This window comes from Lissotriton vulgaris, chromosome 4_2 (assembly GCF_964263255.1).
Source record: "Lissotriton vulgaris chromosome 4_2, aLisVul1.2, whole genome shotgun sequence".
NCBI classification, from domain to species: domain Eukaryota; kingdom Metazoa; phylum Chordata; class Amphibia; order Caudata; family Salamandridae; genus Lissotriton; species Lissotriton vulgaris.
In genome coordinates this window covers 14,478,690-14,505,567 of record NC_141692.1, presented here as the reverse complement: position 1 = coordinate 14,505,567, position 26,878 = coordinate 14,478,690, and the positions used below count along the sequence as shown (strand labels likewise).

At 42.4% G+C, this 26,878-nt stretch overlaps 1 protein-coding gene across 2 annotated transcripts; it reads right to left on the bottom strand.

Annotated features, from left to right (window-relative positions):
* Nucleotides 1–10,155: 10,155 nt before the first annotated feature.
* LOC147718135 (phospholipase A2 inhibitor and Ly6/PLAUR domain-containing protein-like) lies at nucleotides 10,156–24,607 on the bottom strand. Of its 2 annotated transcripts, XM_086919208.1 has the most exons (6): nucleotides 24,556–24,607; nucleotides 22,774–22,776; nucleotides 17,689–17,805; nucleotides 16,928–17,083; nucleotides 12,676–12,825; nucleotides 10,156–10,286 (listed from the first exon to the last, which is right to left on the bottom strand). In XM_086919208.1, the coding sequence occupies exons 1-6, from the start codon at nucleotides 24,605–24,607 to the stop codon at nucleotides 10,156–10,158; spliced, it is 609 nt and encodes a 202-aa protein (XP_086775334.1). The 2 variants fall into 2 exon arrangements, with proteins under 2 accessions (XP_086775334.1, XP_086775335.1); XM_086919209.1 differs by lacking the exon at nucleotides 22,774–22,776.
* Between the last annotated feature and the right edge of the window lie 2,271 nt (nucleotides 24,608–26,878).

Below are 26,878 nucleotides of genomic sequence, written 5' to 3'. Positions count from 1 at the left end.
TATTCTTTTCCATTATGCACACCATACCTCGTACTCTCACATTTAACAACTTTAATACATTACTAACATTGCACAGCACCAATACTTAGAACTAACACTTTGTTCACACCAACCACAGTGAATGACGATACCTCCATTTTTGAGTTCCTTAGTTTCTAACTACTTTTTTCCTCTCTGCATGCCGTTTTTTCATGTTAGCATGTACCACAACAACAATTTTCAGATTATAAACAAATTTGGGCATCACTACTTGGCACCTATAAATTTTGTTGAGACAACCTCCTCCGTGTACAAATTATACAACAATGTTTCATTTGTTCGTTTACAGATGTGCCCCTGACGAAGGGACACCGAGGTCCCAAAGTGCTTTGGGCTGATTTCCCTCATATCTGCTAAACATTTTTATATTAGAACTATTGTGTACAACGTTCATTGGAAATTGCACATTTTTTGTTTAAATCTTGGAAGTTGAAGTGGAGATTGTATCCACTTGAAATGTATAAAAAACCTGCAATTGAAATTTCTGTTCATTTACTATTGTTTAAATGTCACATGGTTAATACAAGTATGAGCAAAAAACATTTATTGGTGAATTTTGCGTGTAGAAAGGTTTTTTGTGGAGAAAATGTTTTATTAATTTTGGCAATTGCCATAGGAACAGTGCTACCCGCACAGGGATTCATCCCTGTTCTTTACTAGTATCCTTTACCTGTCGGGTCATAACATGCTGTGGGAACGCACCCTTCATCTAAAACACTAAGCATTAGAGCAGATTATACAAAATTGTTAATTTGGCAATGCATCTCCTTATCCCATATCCTTTTTCAGACACTGTGACCAAATCACAGGGGATAGCACGCAATCAAGTTCAGACCATCTATAGAGACAAAATGTCATTCGATTCAATTTCAAGCATCACTGATAATCATGCTAGTACATTAGCATATACCAACAAGGAAGCATTACAAATATACGCGTTGATACAGGAAGTTAAACTATCGAATAAGCATGGAGGTTTAATCTCACAACAAATCAGACAATTGGAATACCTGACTCGCCGACAATTAAACCAGAGACTACACGCATCAACTCTTGTACAATACCACTGTGCCAAATGCATACCGAGAGGTCTAAGACTATCCATTCGACCAATGTTGTTCAGGATACACTTGAATCCGGCATTTATGGAAAAGTGTTTTTCCATTCTCAACAAGTGTTCATTAGATCTTATCGTGTTAATTATTGAACAACTATCTAAGACCATACAGGAATTGGATGAGGAGATATTCGATCTCAAACAGGAGTTGGAGAGACGTATAGAACAGGATACTTGGGCCATAACTTTAGGAGATATCTGTGAGAAGTTGGCCTGGTATATGATGCTAATAGTTCTAGTGATCACCTTGTACCATGCCTAACAACCCTTATGAGGATTGGTTGTAAGTCAACCTTATAGACCAGCTATCCTAGTAGCATGGACAAAGAAGTCTTTGGCTAAACTCTGTAAAGGCATACTGTTTTACCATACACAATCCCCTTGAATACCAAATGAAAGAACACCACACAGATATATATTGAAAATATGTATATATTTATTTACTGCAAATATACCCTATACTCTTTATGAGCACTGAAGCAAATGCGTTAAAACAAAACACAGTTTAAATACACAAAAGTTGCACAATATGGATGAGCCCTAGGGGCCACCTAAACCATATACACAAATAGTGGTGTAAGAACCACCTAGCTAAAAGGAAGTAGGCCTAGGGCCTTGGGAATCGCTGGAGCTGTTCGGGACTAACAGTGAAGAAGTCGGGAAAGGCCCGCGGGACTCGGGTGCAGCGCTTAAAGTGCACGCATACACCAATGCAATGTCAATGGTGCGTAAAAGTTACAAAGTTAGTGTTTAAGGAACCTTCTGAGTGACCTATAAGGATAAAACTTAAGACCTAGACACTAGAGGTGTATACCAGTGTAGGAACACTGGCGTTGCTGAGTTACCTCACCCACAGGAAGCGGGAGCACAGGTGCGAAGTAGTGTCGGGTTTCGTCATGCTGGTCGATGGTGCCTGAAGATGAAGATTCTGCAGGCGGGTCATCGAGGAGAGCTCCGGTCGATCCAAGGGTGAATCTGAAGTGGTGAAGACCTGAAAGCAGAGGGGACAATGTTCAAAGTCACTAGCCAGTGACTACCGTGGAACCAGGATGGAACCAGGCGATGTCGGGTACAAACAGGCGATGAGGTGTAGCTTGTCTCTGCAGCCACGTGGACACGAAGAGGTCGAGGATGTCCAGGAGTCGATCACCAGCTTTCCCACAAAGGCTCTAGCTGATGGCGGTGCCGGCAACTTGATTGGAGCAAACAGGCATTGGCTAATGCAAGCCACGCAGGAAGTGAAGAAAGCTTATCCTTTGGACCAGCAAGGTCAGAGCGGCTGCTCTTTTTTACAGCAGCGAGGGCAAGTCTGGAGCAACCAGACCCGCAGTGTTGATTTTAGATTTAGTCGCCAAGATGGCCGCTAGCCACGTGGCAAGTGACCGGGATGTTGCATCGAGTGGCAAGATGCAAAAGGGCCCCACGCAGATCGTGGAGATGCTGCGGCGCTAATTTTCAGTGCAAATGCTGCTCTTAGGTAGGGCTTCTTAAACTCCAAAGCACAGCATCAAGGGTGCCTCGGGTGCTGCGCAGTCAGCTTCTCAGGGGACTTTCAAGATGTCCGTTCCCACGTCTCTAGGTGCCTCCACGGGTCTCTTCTTAGCAGGGACTGTGGATCGGGCTCTGAGATGTCTGAGAGTCTGGGTCTCGTTGGGCTTTGGGCTCGGGCTCGGGCTCTGGCAGGAGGCGGCGGCAAAGCAGATGTCGAGTTGCTGGATGGTGCCTCTGTTCACTGGGTGGCCACTCCTAGGCCACAAGGGAGATACTCTTCGGTCTTCTGTGCAGCAGAATGTCAAATTCCAGTCTTCTTCTTTGTTTCAAGTTGATTTCAGGATGATCTGAGGTGCTATGTCACTGCTCCCACTCTTATTCCCAATCTGAGGGGTGGATCACCTGCTAGGTCCCTCCTCTGGGTGGGACCAGGAAGGGGGGCGGTTACACCCCCTTTCCTTTGTCCAGCTCCGTGCCAGGACTGGGGCTGGAAATCCCCAGCACCGGTTTGGACTGGCTTATGCACAGGGACACCTTGTGTACCCCAGGCATGTCTCAATCTATTCAGCCCTGTCCTACCCAATACACAAAATCCTGTCTGGGGTAGTGCTCGCACCTCCCAGGGCAGGAAACTCTTTGTCCAAGCCTCCCTCGCTGGAAGGACTCCCAACAGCAGGAGGTCAGACTTGTGTCTGTGGTGGCAGCATCCATTTTGTGATGCTGAGGCTTGGGTTAACATTAACCGGGGTTCAAGTTATGTACATGTCGTGTCCCTCTAGAAGGGTGGAATGCTATCCCCGTCGACAGGACTGTCAAGGGGATAGTATTCCAAATCATATCACACCTTACTCGACATGTTTTGATAAAGCCAAACCAAAGTTAGCATATAACCGTGAGGATTATAATGCACTTAAGAGTATATGGTATGGCAATATCCCGGAACAGCTAAGGGAGTTGTTCCCCACAACTGCAGACAGGCTCAGCTCATGCTAGAGCACCATCTCAGATAAAACCAAGCACTCTGCCTCCAGGATTGTTAAGGCCTGCCATAGGGGTGACTTATAGGTTACTATGTGTCCAGATAGGTTAGATATAGATATACTATATCTAAGTAAGAGGTGATTACACCAACTTACCCCAGCTGAGTGATCAGCCAGTTGTGTCAAATATGGAGGCCAGGCCAGGGGTGGCACAATACATGCTGTAGCCCCTGGTAGGCCTTGGCTACACCTATGCCCTGGGTACCTATGGTACACTGTTACAGGGGCCTATAAGGTGAACCAGTTCCAATTGTGTATGTACCTAAGGTACATGGAGTCCATTTTAAGGAGAGAGCTATTAGCCTGGGGCCCTGAATAGCAGGATTCCAGGCCAACTAAGTCAAAAACCAGCTAAACACCAGGCAAAAAGTGTGGGTGTTACCATAGTCAGATATCCACCTTCTTACAATATCAACCAAAAACTTGATAAATATAATACGGAGCTACAAGAAGGAAAAATATGTAAATACTGTTGAAACACTATCGACTACAAACTTAATGAAGTTTATACATGGGCCGAAAGATATGCCAAAAGAAGATTCAACCAGCCCAAAACTTAAACATCTTCAGGAGAAAGTTTGGCCACAGAACAGGACGAAGCCACAAACCACTCACCAATAAAAGACATCGCAACACTGGCGTCAGGACCATCTACCCAATCTGGTGAAACCAGCCTACCACAAAAATCATTACCATCTTCAATAGCTGTTTTGTCACAGGCCTTGCATGCAAACCATCCGCCAATACTGACTCAAACAAAATCAACGGAAACAGTCGCAAAATTAGGCAAGGAAAAGGGAGGAAAAAATCTTATCAGCAGCTTCAAACCCTAATTATCAATATTTCTTCAGCCACGGTTGCACCTAAAAAAAAAATTGTTATCCGAAGGGATGTAATTTGTTCCTACAACAGACACTACCAAACTGGACACTGATGTTGAATTTTACAGATTCATGCATAAATTATGGCTTAAACACTACTTTACTAATGTTGTGTAATCCCAAATTGAAGATTTGGATGACGTATACAAAAATTTTAAACCACCCAGCAAGTTTAAACCATCGGACTCACACAAAATGCTAGATGCATTTGAAGATTTAGTCAAAAAGGATTTTTCCAAATCAATTTCAAGAAAGCATATCATCAGAACATTAACATTCATGAAAGGAAACTGATTACATCCATTGCTAACAACCCAGCATTAACATTTAAACCAGCTGATAAAGGTGGGGCTTTATTTATGATGGACACCACATACTACATATCCAAGGTCGAACAACATGTTTCAGACGACACTACATACCTTAAACTGTCTAATGATCCCACCAACCAGTTACAGATTATATTGCAGGATCTTTTAAAACAGGCGGAAGAAATTGGGCACATTGATACACGATGCAAACATTTTTTCACAACCAACAACCCCAGAAGACCCCGAATTAACATGATTCCAAAGATTCATAAAGGTCCACTAGATCCACCATTTAGGCCGATAGTATTGGGATGTGTGTCATTGGTTGACCCATTGGGCAGATTTTTGGATCATTACCTTCAAAAGTTTGTTCAAAACTGGTGCACTTACAAAGATACAACAGATTTTCTTCAAAAGTTGGAACTCATTGAACCTTATGTTCAGAAACACTGGTGCATGTGCACCATCGATGTAACTGCATTCTACACTTCGATTCCGCATAAGGCAGGTATGAAGGCTGTTGAGTGGGCACTCTTGACAATGCAGGTTTTTGAAATAGAAAAAGTCTTTTAACTTCAACTCTTACATTTTTGTTCACACCACAGTTATTTTCCGTGGCAATCAGAATAATATGCCCAATTAACAGGTACATAAATGGGAGTTTCAGGGGCACGAGCCTACGTCAATATTTATATGGCCAAATTTGAAAATGATCATATACTTCACAACCCAGAATGGACCACCGGTATTGCCCAATACGCACGCTATATAGATGATATTGTTGCAGGGATTCCGTGCTCAGACAGGACTGTGCATAGACGCTTGGAACCTCAGTGAATTAGGATGTCCCAAAACTCACCTTAGTACCCAAAAATCTCCTACCAGACTAGCAATCAGTGTCTCATTGGTCATCATAAACTCCCAATGCTTATACAAACCAGAACATGAACTTAGTACACCTCAGGTAACGTGAAACACATGAACACTCTTTCGTTATACAATCATTTCAATCCAGAGCCAGGAGTAAAAGAGGACAGGTGCATATTTAAAATGTTTATTCACTAATGCAGTGCTCTCAAGCACAGTAACTTAGCTAAAACAAGCAAACACATTATAAGAAACAAAGTAATCAGCATAGTCACTAGTCCATAGAACACAAACGGTGCAAGCATAGTATTATGCTAAAATGAAAAGGGTTTAACAAAACCTAATTCTCACCCTCCCTAGCTAGTATATTATATTATATCTAAGAAGGTCTCTTAAAATAATGATTGTTTAAAAACCCGCATCAAATAATATCTTTTTCTCAACTTAGTAAATCAACTCACTTCCCATTGTTTGTTATTTGAGAAGTAAATCCAAAGCCTAAAGCCATATAACACAATGCTACCTATGTAAACAGCAAGAGTAGAACAAAAAGCCTTCCATAGTTTATATAAAAGGTATTCTACTAAGGGTCCATAGTATACATTGCAAATGGTATTTCCTCTCATATTAGTCAAGGGAAAACTTGGAACAGCAGCCAAGTTTACCTATATCAATCCCAATCACCCAAGAATAGTATTAGCATGGGCTAAACGTATTTCCTCTCACATCTATCAAGGTTGAACCGCCGCCCAGGTTTGCTTATATTGTTCCTTAAGAACCCAAAAGATAGGATTAGCATGAACCAGATATACTTAAAATTGTCTGTTTTAAAGTTGGCATCTAAATAAACCTCCAGCACATCATCAATGGGAAGGAGGATTCCTAACCCCGGGTAAAGTAAAGGAACAAAGCATACTTAAACTTGTACGTTTTGAGGTTTGCATCTAAATAAACCTCCAGCACATCATTAAGGAGAAGGAGGATTCCTAACCCCCGGTAAAGTAAAAGAGCATTACCCAAAGGAGATGTGAGATAACAACATGGATAATGATGAATTAAAGCCCTCCCCTAGTCCTTACTTACTTGGATCCTCACGACATGTCCATTCTCCCTCTGTCCCGGTCTCGAGTTTGTAGTTCGAGATACGACCGGGACATGCGAGTTTAAATAGCCCGCAAATTGGTATCAGCTGTTCTGGGTGTGTACTGGGTGTGCACGAGCGCGGCAGAGCATGTAAAAACGGCAGCCATCTTGTAATGGGCTAGATTCCTAAGCCATCTGTGTACTATGGACCACCAATTTCATAGTTTTCTTGCTATGTGTCTAAAAACTCCACCGTGTTGTTTTAATTACTATAGGGGCACTGTATTATTTTATAATTTCTTTAATTTTAACTTTGATGCGACTAAAAAATCCGCAAGATATTTCGCCTGATATTATTCAGATTTAAACTACCTTCCAGTTAAAGCTGATATATAAATATCTTGCATGATATACCAATATTCTGCATGACATTACTAAGTATTGCAGTTGAAGCTATAATGTTAGGGACCATATCTCATATTAATTATTTTCAGATATGTATCACGTTTATAGATGCCATATTACAATAAGAGACTAACGATGTTTCATCTAAAACCCAATGTGAGGGTGCCTTTTCGATAAAGTTTGTGAGCGCATTTAGCGCGGTTTCGGACACCATTATTAAATGGGAGAAGTTTCCATACAACCCAATGTGTAAGTAAGACCAGAAGTTAACTCTTCCCATTAGGTACCATCTATTCCCCGATAACAGAGTACATCTAATACCTGAATCTAGGGCATATATCCATTTGGAAATTGTCAGACCATATTTTACTCAAAGTATAGCATGAGCAGTGTATTCCTATTTAACAACATCATTATAATTTATAAGACACCATTGAAGCGTGTTTTTCTAATAAAAACAGTCAAACATATTGGTAATGTTAATATATCGATCGTAGTATATTGCTTTTAACATGCCATTGCTGAACATCAACCATTATTTTTTTACACAACTCGCCGCGATTTGGGATAATGGTCCAATTTTGTGAGCATGAAAGAGAACTTTCCAATATTTCACAATTCCTTTTTAGTTCTATAATGCAATTGATGTTGATGATTTACCAAGCATTCTATAGGGCATTTGCTGTTGATAATTTACCAAGCATTGAAACAAAAGAAATATAACAGTTGTATAGAAAGTTCATTACACAATTTGCTGTTTTGATCACAAAACTGTCCTAAGACGCTACACTGTGCAAGCTTGAATTTTTAACTAATTGATAGTTTTAGAGTTTTCGAATTCTACTTTGACCAGACTGCCCAGCTCAGAATTTATTTCCACCCTATGTTTAACCAAAATGGATAAATATGTGGTCTATAAAGTTTTTTTCATCAAATTTGCACATTTACAGATATCAATCATTTACTTTTTCAATGCTGAGAAAGAGAATTTTTTTCTTCATTACTTTCTCTTGAAAACAGGCATTGTTATAAGAAATGGTACATTTCATTATTGATGTTAAGTCCGTTAGAAATACTGCGAAGGCGACAAATCCATGCAGCTTCTGTTTGTCTGAGCAAAGAGTTATACAGGCTCAAGAGCAAATCCTTTCAGTAGGCGAATCATGCTTGATGACCAAGTGATATGTACACTGTGTTGTTGTAATCATGATGTATCACAAACTTGTGTTTTAATTTTAAATAGTTTTTGTATAATATATGTATTTTGTATATCTGTTTGTTGTAGCACTGAAGAAGTCCTTCGGACGAAACGCGTTGGCTACGTTTTGCATGAAGACTTTGAATAAAATAAAGAAAGAAAACTTTAAGTCCTACTGAATTGTTTTTCTTGATCATTGTTTTGACTACCATTGTAATCTGTGTATTTTGTGGGGTGCTGAACCATTGTGTTGGAGAAATTGGATAGTAGATTGAACAGGGATTGTGGGCGAGGCTGAAGAGGGAGTGACAGGGGAGTCCCAAGAAAAATTTGCTTCAGAGGTTATAGGCCGAGTATCACGTTGAGGCGGGAATGTCGTGTTGGTATTGTAGGGTGGGACGCTTAAGGAGGGTTCATTGTGTTTGGATCGGGTAGCGTAGTTACAGGGGAGGGTAGGAGTGTCGGTGTTGGAAATGACAAAGGTGGGGTGTTTGTGCGAGGATTGAAATGAGTGTCGAAGTGTGACTTGTAAGGTGCATTGTGAGTTGGTTGATGTGTGGTCAAGATCTGAGGGATGGGCTTTTAAAAGGAGTTATCGCTTCTGAGAGAGGAGAGCTCTAAAAAGAGGGACGGAAGGAAAAGTTTGAGTTTAAGAAGTGATTGCGTAGGAATTGAGGTGTAATGTGCATCAGTTTTTATATGGAGATTGGAAGGGTTAGAGTGGTCAAGGGGGGGTAGCATGGGGCATAAAGGGGGAAGCCGGGAGGGGGGAGAGGGGGATTTATAGTGAGGGGGCGGATCTTTTTTGGGGGTAGGGGGTAAACAGGAGGTAGACGTAGGGATTGCATTTAATTTTGGAGGACAGGTAGGTGAATGAGATGAATAGCCAGTATGGGTTAGCATACCTGGTGTATTGTCTGTTGTTAGAGGGAACAAAGGAGTGTGAACGTGAGGTATCGGCGGAGGAAAAGGGGGAGCTGTTGGGGAGGTGTGGGAGACGGTTAAGCGAGGGGGGAGAGGATGAAGAGCATCAGCGGGGGAGGTGGTGTGGGAGTGGGAGTCCGAGGGAGGGAGGAGGATAGAAGAGAGACAATTATTAGAATGGGGGCATATAATGGGGTAAGTGAGGCTGGAGGAGTAGCTGAAGCGTTGAGTAGGGTGGAGGGTGGGTGAGATTGATCAAGAGGAGATCAAGAGAAGGGGAGCATAAAGCCGAGCACCAGGAATGAGGGGGCAGGGGAGGTCAGATGCTGGTCGGAAAGGGTAACAAGGTACGGTGTACAAGAGGAGAAGGGTGAGACAGCGGGATGAGAAAGGGGGGTAGGAGAGACGATGGGAGATGAAGGAGCTGAGAGTTGGGGTAGGTCCAAGAGAGGAGGCAGGGGGGCCAAAGACAAGATGGGGGATTAGGGGCTAGGGGTTTGAGGGGTGGGAGGGAAGGGTTGGCTTGGACCACTAAATGCATTAATCTCAGATAAGCCTCTGAGATGCCCTGGTGCTTAAGATGGCTGAATAGAGAAGCTAGTGGTTAAACAGCATGCTGGCCTGGATTTTACTGAGCACATTGGCTGCTTGTACACTGTGTCTCAGAGAGGCTGATATGAGTTCAAAGGCCTCCGTTTTACAAGAAGAGACATTCCAAATATGTTTTGAGCTTTAAGAATGTGCCTACCAACAATTACTAAGCTGGAGTCGGAGTGCCTATGGGGAATGAACAAAGGTTTCAAACTTTCAGGGCAGGGGCACACTTTAATGCATAATTGTAGGCTTGCGTTCCTGCCTGGTTAAAAATCCCAAGTTTGCAGAAATCTTGGGTAGTGCATCCTTTCAGGCTATATGATCTCCAAGCTTCACCTGTTGAAAAACAAAAACAACAATCAGTCATTAACATTGCTGTTAAATCAAGGTTTTGTGCATTTAGGAAGGAAATCACTTCCATCCTAGTGCCCAAGGAGTTTGCTTGGCTGCTGACCCACAACAGTAATTGTTGGAGGCCTCCTGACACAAGTTCCAGGTCCTGGCATTTATTGTTGAGTTGTAAGCGTTACAGACGGTCCATACCTGTCCTCGTGATGAGAATTAAGAGCTCTGCATGGGACAAGGACACTGTCAGCCTGACTTGTACATAATAGTCTCATATTATTTGATAGAGAGTATGTGAGAAATCATGTTATGTTATACAGTTATTGGACTCCTATTTTACTTATTATTTTGCAAAGAATGTTGGACACTTCGCACATTTTCTTGAACTGAAAACCAAGACTACTCAGTTGTTATTAATTAAAATGCAGCCACGAGGTGTACCACCTTCATGGCAGAAATTATGTTTTATTTTTCTTTATTATCTCTTTGAGCAAACTCTTATGGTGGACTTAATTCAAGCATGCAACTTAAAATACCTCTGTATCTCAGTGGTGTGTTAATGAGTGGAAGTTCTTTCAAATAGCTGAGACATGTACACATGCCAAGATGCCAGGTGTGTCATGGCTGGGTAAGACACCAGCTGTGAATTACTGAGCATTTACCTTGTGGGAATTGCAGACAAAGTGGGAAAATGTTGTAATGTTGGATTATCACCTTTCTGCTCACTTGTCACTGACTAACTTCTAGATCTTCTCATTGTTTCGGAGGGTATTTTGAAGGGCTCCCTTGGGATGACCTGTATGATGGGTATGTGGTCATAGCAGAAAGTTGAGAATTGCAGAGAATGAGGGGAGAGTATTGTTTGGTATCTATGTATGCATCCTATCATCTCTTCCCCCAACAGGCAGGACAACCAAGAGTAATCTGAAAATGAAGCTTGTGGATGTATTGTGCTTAGATTTGGTAGTTATAGGGTTGTGCATCAGCTGGCATTTTAGAGTTTGGGTAAAATATAAAGCATATCAAGCACAGTACTGTATCTCTTTACATGATGAGGATTTGAGTTCTAGTTCTAAATTTGGCATGGATATGATGCCCTCTCTTGGTTGTAAATAGTATTTGGTAGCTGCACCTATTGTATTCACCTTTTCAGTTACCTTCAGTTTTGCAGCTCATGGCACTGGATGAATACAATATGAGTAGGGCTGTGAAGACATATTTTTCCAATCAGTGGAATTAGTCATTACTTTTTCTTATATCAGTACTTGTGATAGAATATAATATGCGCTTAAATTCAGATGTGGAGAGATAACTCATTTATGGAAATTTTACAAATGGGTTTCTAACTTTTTAAAATGGGCTCACAATTTTACTAGCTTTACTTATGACAACCATGATAGTAATATTTTCAAATCCAGTAGACACTCTCCTTGGAATGTTACACTCAGATTTTGGACCAGTACTAATGAAATCATTAACATATATTTGTCGAATTAGTTATATGCATGATTTTGCTGATTTAGTTTACTTGAAGTTGTGACAGTCATCATCACCTTTATTTCATTTGAAGGTTTGCCATCTAACGTCAAGAAGTGGAACCACCCTTCTATCCACCATCTTCATGTTAGCAAAGCACACCTGCCATTCAGGTCTCAAATGGAAACTCTGGTTGTGATTATTCACCCCATCAGCCTTATGCTTTTTTAGATAGGAAAATGCAGATCAAGCCCTGCTCAATTTGCTCATATAGACCACAATTTCTCTTTCCAAGCATTGGTAGGACTGGACACACTTTTTTTCTCCTGCTCCTGAGAAATCTAACAGAATATGTGTCCTGAACAGGCAGCTTGGCCAAAATGATTTGCAATATATGATTTGATTTGAAATGATCTCACTTGACTCTGTTTTACTGAATTTGCTTAAACACATCAAATATATTTTCAAAGCCCTGGTTTAATTATCAGTAAGAAGTAATTGTTGTGTGCATCTCATAACTCACTGAATTGTATAATCCAGCCATATTATGGTATGTTATAGCACGTAATGGAATGGAATTTGGATATTATACAAGAATGTTACAATAGGTGGCCTTCTGGCAGTCGGAACTAAGCTTTCCAAGTAGAACAGGTGACTTACTTAGATTAAGACCTGCCTGACAAATGTTAGAGGAACAAAGCTATAAGTTTGTAAACATAACCAAAGACATACATATGGTAGATCTACATGATGTGTGCTTTGTAGAAATATGATGCTTGCTGAAGACATTCAATGAGTTTCTATGAGTTGCAAATAATTAGCCTTGAATTACAATCTAAATAATTAGTTTGAAGCAGTGCTGCAGGATATATAACTGTTAAGTACAAGAATTAATGAATCTCACTAGGCCTGGAGGCAGTTCCAGAGAAGCTGATACACGCTTTCTGCTTCCCGGTGCACTGAACGACTCCAGTTTGTGTGCAAAGGTCCGTGGACTGGTCATTGAAACAATCTTCACATATGTATCCGTTGGGTGTGTTGTCTGAAGTAGGCACTGAAACAACCAAGGACAGGAATTGAGAAGCATGTTTATGTCCATAAAAATGGTGTTAAATCATGTCTCAATGACCATATTCTCGTACCATTAGCTTTAGACACCCCACTTTGTATGCAATTACAGAAATGTTAGATTTTTCTCTTGATTCCCAGATTTCTCAACTGCATGTTTGTCTATAAAAAGGATTTGTTATCAGTGAGTGCTGTAGAAATGTGTGTGGTTTGAGTAGCTCACTAGCTTGATTGTATGTTTAATGTGTGTGAGAAGTAAGGGCAACAATACTGTACACCATTGCATTTTTTGCTACTAAATCAAAATATAAATTGATTCTGAAAATATACACAAATGGTAAATATAAAAAAGTTACTTCCATCAGATCTTGTGACAGCCGAAAGTTGAACAGTTACTTAAAATGTAATTTACCTTTGTGAATCAGGCCAATGAAGACTTGAACATCTAATGTTCCATTTTCATTGACGTTTCTTTAAATGTGTTTCACCATCTATGTCCTCACGCACACTCTCTTCATTCTGCATATTACTCTTCTTTGTGTCTTTCTTCCACCCCAGGAGTGGTTTCTTCCATGTTCTAAGCCTCCCCCATTTTCTACTTACTTGCAGCCTCAGAGGGAACCAGCCATGAAGCAGATGACACTTGACCCCCTCCTGGCTAGCACCTGGACACTTGGAGCCTTCATCCTTTCGTGCCCAGCTCCAGTGTTGTTAAAGGCCCCCCAGCTCATTCTCCTTTTCTTTCCCAACTTCTACTTCATCTTCCCTCTCACCCCCTTGCTCCCTTTTGTTTCTCCATTCTCATTGCCCTTTGAACTACTATTTTTCCTTATTTTCTAGACTCTTTAACAGTTTCTCCTCACACTCACCATTTGCTGACTACTTGTTTAAAGCTTTATATCTCCTTGTTAATTCTGCACTGCTTCTCCAAGCCTCTCTTTGCCACCTTTTGATGCTGCTGTCTGGTGCCTTGTTCCCACTAACATGCCCTCCCCCCACCAGCTGTGCGAGCATCTCACGGCCCTTCCGGACATTCCTTCTTTCTCATTAGTTATGGAGACCAAGATCTTTCTGGCATTAGAACTGCCACAGTGTATTCACATCATTAGTTGGTACACACTTGTCATGATGGTATTGGTCATCAACATGCTCATTTCTGACTTATTTTGGATTGCAACCCAAGTCATCTCATATCAGGTTATACAGTGTACATCCTATACTTTATTCCATATTAATACCCATAACTTGCCTAATCCTGCAATGCATCAACCTTACAGTCATGATGGCCCTTCATAAATCACTTTCAATTGCTATGACAGCTCAACTTCTGTCACTTTGTCCACCGGGTCACAGCTTTGGGGCTTTAACTTGCTACCAAATGTGAGGCATTCATGTCCCCTTGGCCTTACCTAGGCGACAAGTACAGTGTCCGCCTAGCGGTGACCATTCTTACCATTTTGTGTGCCCTCAAGTATCCCTGACATGAGGCATCCCAAGGTCTTGTTTGGGCACGTTTCTCAAACATCCCTGCCGGGAGGCATACCATAGACGTTGTCTGGGCATGTATCTCAAGCGTCTGTGTGGTAAGGCAATCAGAAGGACCTTGTCTGGATCCTTTTCTCAAGCGTCCCAACCATGAGGCATCCAAGGACCTTATCTGGGGACTTGTTTCAAGAGTCACAGCCGTAAGGCATCCAAAAGGACCTTGTCCAGGAACTTGCTCAAGAAAACCTGCAGTGAGGCATCCCAAGGATATTGTCTGGGCACTTGGCCCAAAACCTTGTCCAGGCACTTGTCTCAAGAGTCCCAACTGTGAGGCTTCCCAAGGACCTTGTCTGGGCACTTGTCTGATGAGTCATAGCCGTGAGGCTTCCCAAGGACCTTGTCTGGGCACTTGTCTCAAGAGTCCCTGCCGTAAGGCATCCAAACGGACCTTGTACAGTCACTTGAATTAAGAGAACCTGCTGTGAGGCATACCAAGGACATTATCTGTGGACTTATCTCAACAGTACCTGTAGTGGATTATCCCATGGACCTTTTTGGGGCACTTTTCTCAAGAGTCCCTGCCATAAGGCATCGCCAGCATGTTCTCTGGGCACTTGGCTCAATAGTCCCAGCCGTAAGACATTCCACAGACCTTGTCCGGGCACTTGTATCAAGTGTCCCTGCCATGACACATCCCAAGGCCCTTGTCCAGGCACTTGTCTCAAGAGTCCCCGCCATGAGGCATCCCAAGGGTCTTGTCTGGTCACTTGTCCCAAGAGTCCCTGCCGTAAGGCATGCAAACTGACCTTGTACGGACACTTGAATCAAGAGAACCTGCTGTGAAGCATCCCAAGGACATTGTCCGTGCACTTGTCTCAACCGTTCCTGTAGTGAATTATCCCAAGAACCTTTTTGGGGCACTTGTCTCAGGAGTCCCTGCCATAAGGCATCCCCCGGACTTTTTCTGGGCACTTGGCTCAATAGTTCCAGCCATGAGGAATCCCAAAGACCTTGTCCGAGCACTAGTTTCTAGAGTCCCTGCTTTAAGGCATCCCAAGTACCGTGACCAGGCACTTGTCTCAAGAGTCCCTGCTTTAAGGCATCCCAAGTACCATTTCCCGGCACATGTCTCAAGAGTCCCTGCCATGAGGCATCCCAAGGACATAGTCCGCACACTTATATCAAGTGTCGCTGTCCTTAAGCCATTCCGAGGTACTTGGTCCAGGTACCTATCTCAAGAGTCGCTGCCCTGGGGTATCCCAAGGACCTAGTCAGGGCACCTCTCTCAAGTGTCCCTGTCTTGAGGCATCCAAAGTACTTTATCTAAGTACTTGTTTCAAGAGTTCCACCTATGAGGTATCCCAAGGACCTTGTCCATGCACTTGTCTAAAGAATCCCTGCTTTAAGGGATCTTAAGGAACTTGCTCAGGAATTTGTCTCAATAGTGCTTGCAGTAAGGCATCCCAAGGACCTTTTCAGTGCACTTGTTTCAAGTGTCCCTGTCTTGTGGCATCCAAAGGACCGTTTCCAGGGACTTGTCTCCAGAGTCCCTGATGTGGGGCATCCCAAGGACCTTACTTGGGCAATTCACTTGTCTCAAGAGTCCCGGCCCTGAGGCACTTGTTTCAAGAATCCCAGGTGTGAGGCATCTCAAGGACCTTGTTTGTTCTCTTTTCTCAAGAGTCCCTGCCGTATGGTATCCCAAAAACCTTGTCTGGGCACTTGTCACAAGTGTCCCTACCGTATGGTATCCCAAAGACCTTGTCCGGGCACTTGTCTCGAGTGCCCCTACAAGAAGGCATCCCAAGGACCTTGTTAAGGCTCTTGCATCAAGAGTCCCTTCTGTGAGGCATCCCAAGGTCCTAGTCTCAGCTTTTGTCTCAAGAGTCCCGGTCATGGTCATCCACTCATCCAAAGCACCTCAGCCCAGCTGCTTGTCCCTGAGTTATGGTCAAGGCCCACCAGACAACACCAGAGGGTATTTCTCCGGTTTCTCCTGCACTATCTGACAACCTCAACAATGCACCACACACAACACACAATGCAAACACCAAACACCCACCACACTCTCACAAGCCCCACTGCTCCCCTATGCTGCGTCCTTCCAAACATACCCTCACTCACTGTTACTGCCTGTTCTTACCCTGCACATTCTCGCTGTCACTGGACCTTCTCTGCTACTCCCTCTGTTGTCAGAGGGGCAAAGTATTTTCACCCTTCACTTGCCCTCTGTTACAGATGGTGTCACAGACTGCATGTGCCCTGAACATCTCTTTAGTTACAGATAATGGAGTCACAGACTGCATGTACCCCGCACCTCTCCTCCATTGCCGATGTGGGAGTCACAGACATCACGTACCTTACACATCCACTATGTTAAAGTTTTTAGAGTCACTAACTGTATGTATCATACACAACTCCTCTGTTACAGATGCTGGAGTCACAGACTGCAAATACCCTGAGATTTCCTTCTGTTACAGATGTTAGAGTCGCAGACTGCACATAGCCTACGCATCTCCTGCATTACTGATGTGGGAGTCACAGATTGCATGCACCATGTCCATCCGTATGTTACAGTTTTCAGAGTCACAAACTGTACATACCCTGCACAGCCCCTCTATTACAGAAGTCGGAGTCGCAACAGGTTCTGCTGAGCTTTCCCGAAAACACTGAGGTTTTGATGGAGAACTCTCTGCCACAGGTTGCTTTCTGAGAAGGATCCAGACAGTCCTTGAACGCAGTTAGAATAATATCACTCCCTGTTGGAAAAATGCATACTTTGATGTAACATAAAACAGATCTGAGCATAGGTTGCAGCACATACATGGTCATCTTGAAGGAGTCTGGTGATTTATCGGTTATGAAACAGGTGCAGCCACTACTTGTTCAGCGTTAATGTGTTCAAGCAAGAGTTCATGTGTTATTTTTTTTTTAAACATAGGTCTATGTTTTTCATCACATTATCATTTTAATTGGGCAATCCATTTTTCCGAATGTTTTATGAATTGGGTGTCACACTTCCCTCCATCCACAATGCTGCTTACTCCTTGGCATTCTACTGATGAATTTTACGTCATGTCCCTTTATATCCATTTCCACAATTCTTCCCTTCCTGAGCTTGCTTTCTTCCAAAAATTGTTTGCAAATTATGAGTTGTTTTAAATCAGGCAAGAAAGAGCTCTGGGTGTGAGGATTGAGGAACTTAGACCAGACAGCACATATTAGCCAAACAGAAGTTGGTTCCCTGTGGACACAAGGGCAGTGTATTTTGGAGGTCAAACAGGAAGCTTTCAGGCACCTTCAACAATGACCACAATGCTTCCAATGGGTCACGTGTTACAAATACAGGACACGTTGCACTCACCCACTGTGCTGTTCCCTTGGCCTGTGACACAGTGAGTGACATCAGGAGGGCACTGTGTGAGGATACCCGAGCAGCTGCTGGTGTGGATAACAAAACACCGCTCGCAAAATAGGCAATCTGCAGGAAAGAGAAATTCAATAGAAAGTTCTGTATATCACTTGTTTTTTATTTATTTTTACAAAAAACAATGCAGGCGTAAGAATGAGTCTGGGTGCCTGGAGTATGGGACTTTCACTCTTTGGGTTGAAATGTTTTGGAGCTAAGGAGAAGATAAGAAAGTTCTGGTGCACAGTATAATGTAACAATAAATACAAAACAAATGAACCATAAACTAGTAGTGAGAGGATGGACGTTGAATGTAGCAGAGAGTTACATTCTTTGGGGCGAAGAAAAGAGATGGAGCGTAAACTCCAAATGGCACATAAAGAAGAGACGAAGACTAGAGACAAGCAAAGAACTGAGACAGAATGAAGATCACAACAGAAACAAGCACTGGCGTTGCCAATAGGTCTCGCAGTAGGAAAGTTGGAGCTATTGGTTTTGTAAATGACAAAGCCCTTTATGTTTTTAAAATGAAAACAAAACTAAAAGGCATTGTTATTTGCAATTGTAATAGCTCCAACTTTCCTACTGCGAGACCTATTGGCAACGCCAGTGCTTGTTTTCACTGTGGGTGATTTATATTTTGTCGAGGCTGTGTTTTTCAATCGGCTTTCATTAGGAGCTGTAGTACAGAATCCTGAAAACGCATTTATTTTTAGTTGTTCGTTTTGGACTTCTGTCAATGAATGAAACCTATTTTTTTGTGCTCGCAAACCTATCGTTTGAAGAAGTTGTTCGAATGAGCTATGGTTTGATTACTTTTTTTCACGTTTTGTGATTGAAATTGAGCACGCGTTGTGATGTGTTTAAGCGCCTGCAAAACCCAAGCTCTGAGGAACAGCCTAATGCACGCTGGGAAATGTAGTGTTTGTTTCCAATGAGAGAGCAGCAACAATCACGCTGTTTGTTTTGCATTTTAAAAGGCTTTCCTCACTAAACACAATTAATTACATGTAAAGTGGCTAAACCTCAAGCCCCGCTAATTTTTGATGTTTTTTAAATGATGGCGTCGGCTCAATATCCTGTGATTTTGGGCACATCACTTTCCCTGTGCCTACAAAAGAAGAATGTGTCCTTGTGTAAGGCAGCTAGTGCTCATGTGAAGGGCTTCAGTACTATTGGGCAGTGTTCGCACTACGTAAAGGTACAATATAAAATAAAATAAAAAAAGTTGGTAGCTACGGTTAAAAAAAAAAAATAGTCATGTGCAGCCATAGAAGTATATTAGACGTGATTCCTTCTGCAGGCGCTCTTTCAAACTTTCACAGGACTTGAACATTGTTCATGGATAAAAAAGCACAACCACAGTAATAATAAAGAAGTAGCTCCTGTGAAGAATGGGAGTTAGCCGGACCTGTGCAGACGCAGTGATAATACATATAACACATCACCATCAATGAGCATGACTTAACCGGCCTTGACGATGCAGAAGCAAAACACACAATTAGAAACCACATTAAATGTTTTCTGTGATGGACATGTTGCAATATACTCTAGACAGTTCTACCAGGCCATACCAATGGCAAAACGCCTGCTATATAATTTCTACCACTTAACTTCTGATGCAAAATTACTTGAGGTGGTAAAAAGAGTGTATCACAATATTCAACCAGAACGAGCATCTGATTGACTGATGCGGAGGCAAGGACGAGAAAGGAGGCATGGTTTAGACAGGGCGGAACTGAAGTGCTGGCGGGCAGAAAGAACGGCCATGCGAGGTGGGAGGAGATTGAGGCGTCCGCAGCTCTAGTGTGTCAGGCAGATGGCGGAGGGAAGCTGGATGGGGGCGGGAGAGCCTGGGGCGGAAATGCGAGCGAGGGGAGGCGGATTAGGAGGGAAGCCGGATGGGGCGGGAGACTGGTGGGGGGCGTCATTTAACTTTGAATTACTGTCCCAGTCGAAAAAAGTAGTTTGAAAGTAAAAAGAAACAAGAATGAGCATCTGATTGACTGATGCGGAGGCAAGGACGAGAAAGGAGGCATGGTTTAGACAGGGCGGAACTGAAGTGCTGGCGGGCAGAAAGGACGGCCATGCGAGGTGGGAGGAGATTGAGGCGTCCGCAGCTCTAGTGTGTCAGGCAGATGGCGGAGGGAAGCTGGATGGGGGCGGGAGAGCCTTGGGCGGGAATGCGAGCGAGGGGAGGCGGATTTGGAGGAAAGCCGGATGGGGGCGGGAGACTGGTGGGGGGGCGTCATTTAACTTTGAATTACTGTCCCAGTCGAGATAAGCCCCGCTGCAGAGGATGTTTCCTGTAAGCCTTCCTCTCTTTTAGCGATGGACGTGATGGAAATGAGAAGATAATACCATGCTCTCAGGGCGGAACTGAAGTGCTGGCGGGCAGAAAGGACGGCCATGCGAGGTGGGAGGAGATTGAGGCGTCCGCAGCTCTAGTGTGGCAGGCAGATGGCGGAGGGAAGCTGGATGGGGGCGGGAGAGCCTGGGGCGGGAATGCGAGCGAGGGGAGGTGGATTAGGAGGGAAGGCAGAGGCAGATAGTAAGAAATACAAATACACTGAGACAAAGACAGACAAACTTAGAGACAGGTAAAGACTGAGGGATAGAATTACTAACATTTGACTCAATAAAGAGCGGCAACCAAAGTTGATGTGCTGCATTGAGTCAAAGGGAGAGAGCAGAACAGGGCCCTATCTACTAAGATATGATTAATGGTGGGTGGAACACGCAGAGTTCCATTCTGGTATTGGGCACAGATACGTAAACTGTGCAAGATTCCTGCGAGTTCAGCGAGTTGGCAGGATTTGGCACGTCGCACTGCTTGCACTGATTTTTAGCACCGGAGCTTGTTCAGCACATTAAAATGAGCGTAAATGACCTACAGCGACTTCCAATTTTAAGAAATTCTCGCCAGGTGGTGTTTTAGCCTCAGAAATGCATGCTAGGAGGCACAAAGTCTCGCTCGAACTAGACAATTTCAAATTGCTGATATACAGGTGACAAAAAACTCTGAATCACAAGTCTAACGCAGAGAGGGCAAAACTCTGCCGGCAGAGAGAATTTCTGCCCGCCCTTCGATATGATCTACCCCCCGACCACTTTAGTACATTGGGCTGCATGTGTTTAACAACCTCAAACCTTCTACCAAAATGAAAAGAGAGAAGCCTGAAAAGCAAATGAATACAATAAATGAAATAATAGAATTATAAAGTAGCACAGATGTAGTGATTATGATAGCTTAGAATGGTTTCTGAACTTAACAATCAGTGATTGTGTTTTTGCATACTCTGGATTATAACTCCATGACAAATTTACGGAACAGAAGAACATGCTATGAGCAGGCATTTGATGGAATCACAGTTCATCCCTTGCTGCATGTTCAATAACCCATGTTTCCATGCTAAAATGAAAGGCATTTCTGCTTTGGAAGACGCCACGCCTGGACTGGCTACTGGGCGTTCATTCTATATAAACAGGGGAAAAACACACTTTAAAACTATTTGCTGCTGCAATGTTTATTTAAAATCATTGCAAGAGGGAACATGGCCCGCAGAACCCCGGCTAGTAAACCTGTCCCAGCCGTGAAAGCAGCTCCCACCCTGCAGCCCACTGAAGCACCCGGTAGCCAGTCCTGTCCTGTAAGACACAGGATCACAACAGAACTTCAGACCTCTTCTGTGGGTCATACCTGCTGATCAATCAACAGTTGCACATTCTGTACCTACTGAGGAATGAACCAAATGTACTTTATTATCCTACTTTTCTAAGTAAACTGTTGATGTCATTGTAAAACAGTTGACACCTAAACTGTAACTTGCTGTTAGAGGTGTAAACTTTCTGGAGAAAGTATGCCAAAACAGTTTTCAAAATAAAATCTTGATTAGAACTTTTATCTGTCACATTTCGATAACGTGTCCCATAAAAGTGAATTAGCAACTGACAGGTAATCCAGTATAGAACAATTAATGGGCCAGTCATAGATTATCTATATATTCCGCCATTTTGCAACATTCCAGTCTGCCAAAGCTCAGCTGCGGTGCTGCATGGATCAGATTCCCCGGCTTGTCTGGTCACGGTCCAGCCAAGGTCTGGTTTAACAAGCGAAGGTGCCTTGAATGGTAAAATTGTGAGTATATTTGGCTTTGAATAGTTTTCACATCCTCTTTGAAGTTAAGTTTGGACACAAGCCTTATACATCTTCCAATCAATCAATACATCTTGTTTTGGTTCAACACTATCCAGAAAAGAGTCACACAGTCAATAAAAACATTCCTAATTAAAATTCATAAACCCTAGTCTCAGGACATGAACAAAGTAAAGGGCTTATTTATGAGGTCTTTGCAACACTCTTGCATCAATTTGTTGATGAGTACATTGTTAATAATGTGCCATGTTGCGTCATATTTACAAACTGCAGATGTGTCACTTTTTAAACCCCTGGATACATTATACCTGTGTCAGGTATAATGTATGCATGGGGGCGTTACAACTCAAGAAAGCCTCATAGAATAGATTTTACTGCACCACTTTTAAGACACCACTGTGTCAACCTTATGTCTGCCCCACAGCAGGCGTAGGGGTGATGCAGTGCAAAACATATAGGCCTCCCCCATGCATTAATGGAGTGGCGTCATGCTTACAGCACAACTCCAGCAGTACGCAGGTTTTGAGCAGACAGATACGTCAAGATTACGGACGCATCTGTCAATCGTTGCCACATGGACCACCGTACAGTAAATACGGCTTATCCATGGTGTCGCAAGGAGGACGCACTGAAAAGTATTGCATCTCTGTTTCCCCCAGCGATGCAACACTTTTCATGAATGAGGCCCTGAATATGCAAAAAAGACAGAGCACAAGATATCAAGCTTGGCATTAGCTCAATAGCCAACAAGCAGAAAAACAGTCCAAGAATGTATCATTCTGGGTATTGGGACAGATTATGTTTCAAACTTCATGAGAGTAACTGGGCCATCGTAGAGAATAGCTTTGTTATTTGAAGAGCCAAACTCAGGAATACAATTTTACCAGCTCACCGCTGGGCTAAATGAGACAATAGGATTTATTTCACCAGAAAGAAACTGAGTCAAACTGATGTAAGTTCTGTGTGGAAACGCATGTCAATTGCAATTTATTTCCATTCAACGTTATCAGCAATGGCCAAATGGTTACACCACTTAAAATGTGACCCACCCCCAGCATAGAACTAAGTGGGACAGATGGAGACATTACTGACTCCTGTACGCCTGACAGAGGACTGTGGAAACAGCTGTGTCTTGACCCTGAAGGGGCCCAGCCCCTATCCATTGGATAGTTGCAGTAGACACGCGATAACACTCAAACTTACATGTGTCTAGGTCCTGCTAGTGAAGCCTGTTTACACCCTTGACATGTCAAGATGGAGATAATAATAGGTCTTGAAGAAGCTGTGGTCACCAGATGAGAACTAGTTCACCAGTGGAAAGTAAACGTTCCTCTAGCTTGATCCTCTGAAACCTCTTGATTATGTCTGGAAGGACACAATATCAACTGATCAAAGGTAGCATCTGCTGCTTTAGAGAAACCCAAGGCCATGTTTAATCTGGATTTATTTTGTTATACTCATGGAGAAAAGCAAAACATGAATTTAATAAATGCTTTTTCTCATGAACATACGTAAGCAGGTATAGCTTCAGATGTCAAATTGGAATGTACAAACTGATTTCTCTGAATCATATGAATGTCACATGTTCATAAGAGTGTTGTTAGAAATGTTTGTCAATTTGTATACATCAGAAATCTCCACAAATGCAGCTACTATGTTTAATGTCTTAATGAGTCAGGCTCACTGTTTTAAAATGAAAAGCTAATGGAAGGTATACAAAAATTAAATAAAGACAAACAGGTAGTTTATTCCAAGACATATGTGTGGAAATGCAGCATCTATTACTATTTACGAATCAGTTTAGGTCCATTCTAATAGTAAAAATATCCAACAAAGCAGACCGTCCTTCCTAAGTATAGCATGTTTACTCTGCTTCCAAGAGTGCATTGTAAACCTAGAGGGACCCTTGTGTATTTCCATCTGTCATACGCTGGGGACAAAAGAGCATGAGGCAGGAATAAGCTGCTGTGAAACTACAGAATCTGTTGTGTCTCTGCTGGCAGCAGCCATCCTCCATCTTACAGTCAACTTTCATGCACAACTGTGTTATTGGCAATCTAATGGTCACCATGACAACAGGTACCCTGAAGGGGATTGTGATCATACTTCCATTGCACCTATTACAATGTTTAGGATCATTGTTGAGAAACACAATCCAATTTGTGTTAATGATGATTTACATTCACTAGCAAAGAGTGCTCAGTTATTTGAGGTCAATAGACTCTGATGTCACAGAGAGATATAGGAGAGATATAGGAATAGTCCCTGGGTACAGTTACTGCAACTTCAAATCATAGCAAGGTGTAACTGGGCAGAACCTCTGTAAAGTGAGACATCCTTTGAGGACTACAAGTCATTGAGGCAAGGTTGAGTCATAGCCTACTCCAGAGTGCATCAAGGGTGAGCCTAGAGAACACAAACATTTAGGTTTGGAGACATCCATTGCAATTAAAGAGTGTTTAAAACTGAGCTAAAGAAGAAGAACACAGGGGAGAAGAGGAAATGGCAATAATGTGAGAGTAGTAAGAGTTAGCTTGAACCATGTCACATTACAGCAGATTTCTGGAAAGAGGTAAGACCTATCCTGAACACTACCTTCTTCATATCAATGTGCACCTTTGCGCGTTGACACACTTCAAGAACACAGAAGGTTATGGCCATCTTACCTCCAGTTATCAGTGCCTGGAGCATGATGACAGCTGCAAGGATGGCCCTCATGGTGCTAGGAGAGTAAGGAGTAGGGTGATGGAGTCTCTGCGGCTGATCACCTTCCTGTGTCCTTTGTAAGTCTCATGCTCAGGGCATATCTTTTATACTGTCACAGAAGAGGCGGAACACAGGATGCCTGAGCTCTGTACACAGGAAAAAATGTAATGTGGCTGAACGTTTAATTTTTGACTGTCTTGTGAACGGATGAACTTAGAGAAATACTAAAAAAATCTTATGAAATGATGTAATGGAATTCTTTTCATACCAAATTGTACTGAAGCCACAATGGTAAGTGCAGGGCTGAGTTCTAGTTCATTTACAAATACAAATGTGTGCAAGAACCATAATTATGAGTAACATTAATTTTCTTCTTAGGATATTGACCCAGGGACAGAATTGGCTGCATAGGATGAATACCTCATCTCTGACAGTTTTCCACTGACACATTTTGAATGGTCAATGAAGCTGGAATTTATCAGGGAAAATTCCCAGAGAGTAAGCAAAACATGAAGAAATTGTAGATGTAAATACTGCATCCACATGCTTTCCCACATTGCCAAGGACAATCCTCATCCCACTACGTCCGCCTTTGTGTTTTAATTCGTGCCAGCTATGTTTCAGATGTTCATTGACTTTTGTGTGTTATCTCATTCATACATTATTAACTTTTAAGTAAATATGCAAAGTCAAATATAACTAATTGAATACTGAGGCAAATGTTTGATAATTAATTCAACAAGTATAGTGAAGATACAGACACCATGCATAAGACAGACCTTTATCACTCTTCTATCATACATTTTTTATTTTCTATATATTCTCTTCAGTATTCCTTGTTATCTGATACTAGGGACATTGGCCTATAGCTAGACTGCTCCGTGAGGTCCGTTGCGGGCTTTTTTTAAGAGGGGCAAACCTTTAGCCTGCTTCTATGATACCAGAATTATTGCTGAGGACAAAGATGCATTAATCCCTATTGGCCAGTGGATTAATGGTAGTTGCAACTATCGCTGATAGACTGAGGGGCAGTGGCCAGCTGCCAATCCTGATTTTAGGGCATGTAAGGCTGTTAATGATTCCACCAAAGGGATATGCTGAAAATGTAAAAGTGAGGCCAATGAGGGAAGGATTACGCTGGAGCAAATTTTCTCCACTGACAGCATTCTTGACACTAGGCTGGCTTGAATAGTTTGATTTTATCTTGGAAATAGGAGGCCAACGGGTGTCAGTGTTCTACAGTGGGTTGGTACAATCTAATGCAGACCGCAGGGGACATGACATTTTTTGAGACTTTGTAGATTTCCTTGTTTGTATTACCTGCCTCCTCTATCCTCTCCTCAAAGTATGATTTTTGCTGTCATAACCTCAACATATTATTTTTTAGAGCTGCTTTATAGAAGGTTGACTTTGGCATCAGTCATGCAGTTTTTTAGCCATTGCCTCTCTAGACTTTTACAAAGATTCTTAAGGATCCTGTGATTATATTTGAAGTAGGGGATTAATGGTTTATTTCTCAAGGGGTGCATGAGGCATTTGAACAGGCTGTTCAATGTGCAGGCGCCTTCATCCACTGGACCAAAGAGAGAGGGGGTAGTCTCTTCCAAAGAGTGAATAAATTCTGAATGTAGAATTTTATGAAATACTCTAGTGACAGATTACATTTTATTTGTCAGTGTTTGGGATCATCGAGGGTTATGTACTGCATTGCACTGTTTTAAACAGGGCTGTAAGAGGGGGCGCAGTCCCTCTATGCCTAAACCTTCAGATTAAAGTTTCATCTGCATCCCCCTCTTCCAGCCCCATTTAAATATCAATTACAGAGCAGATTAATTCTGCTTTTGGATCAACAGAATTTATTAGTAATCTATCCCTAATATTCCTGATTCATGAATCAATCAGTCAATAAAGGTAATTGCATTTTTATTTGCTTTCTTGTACTAGTACATTAAGTGCTCTTAGTAAGGCATCGGGGTAAAGGCTAAATACTATGTGAGACTGCAATGGAATTGAATGAGAAAAGTACATTTATAGCACATTTTACCACTCACAGCTGGTCCTTAACACACATCCCCTCAGGTGTAAACTTTTAAGTAGGAACTGTACGTAGTACACAAAGCCCCAACTAAAAGGATGTGACCATAATTCACTAATTTAAACAAACTGCAAAAGAAAGCCCTGCAGCCTTTCCATAGTTTGTGGAAGCTCCCAAGATTCATAATCTTCTATTGCTGAGTGGCTGATCACTTGATTCAATATAGATTTGTGTATGGCTCGGTCTAT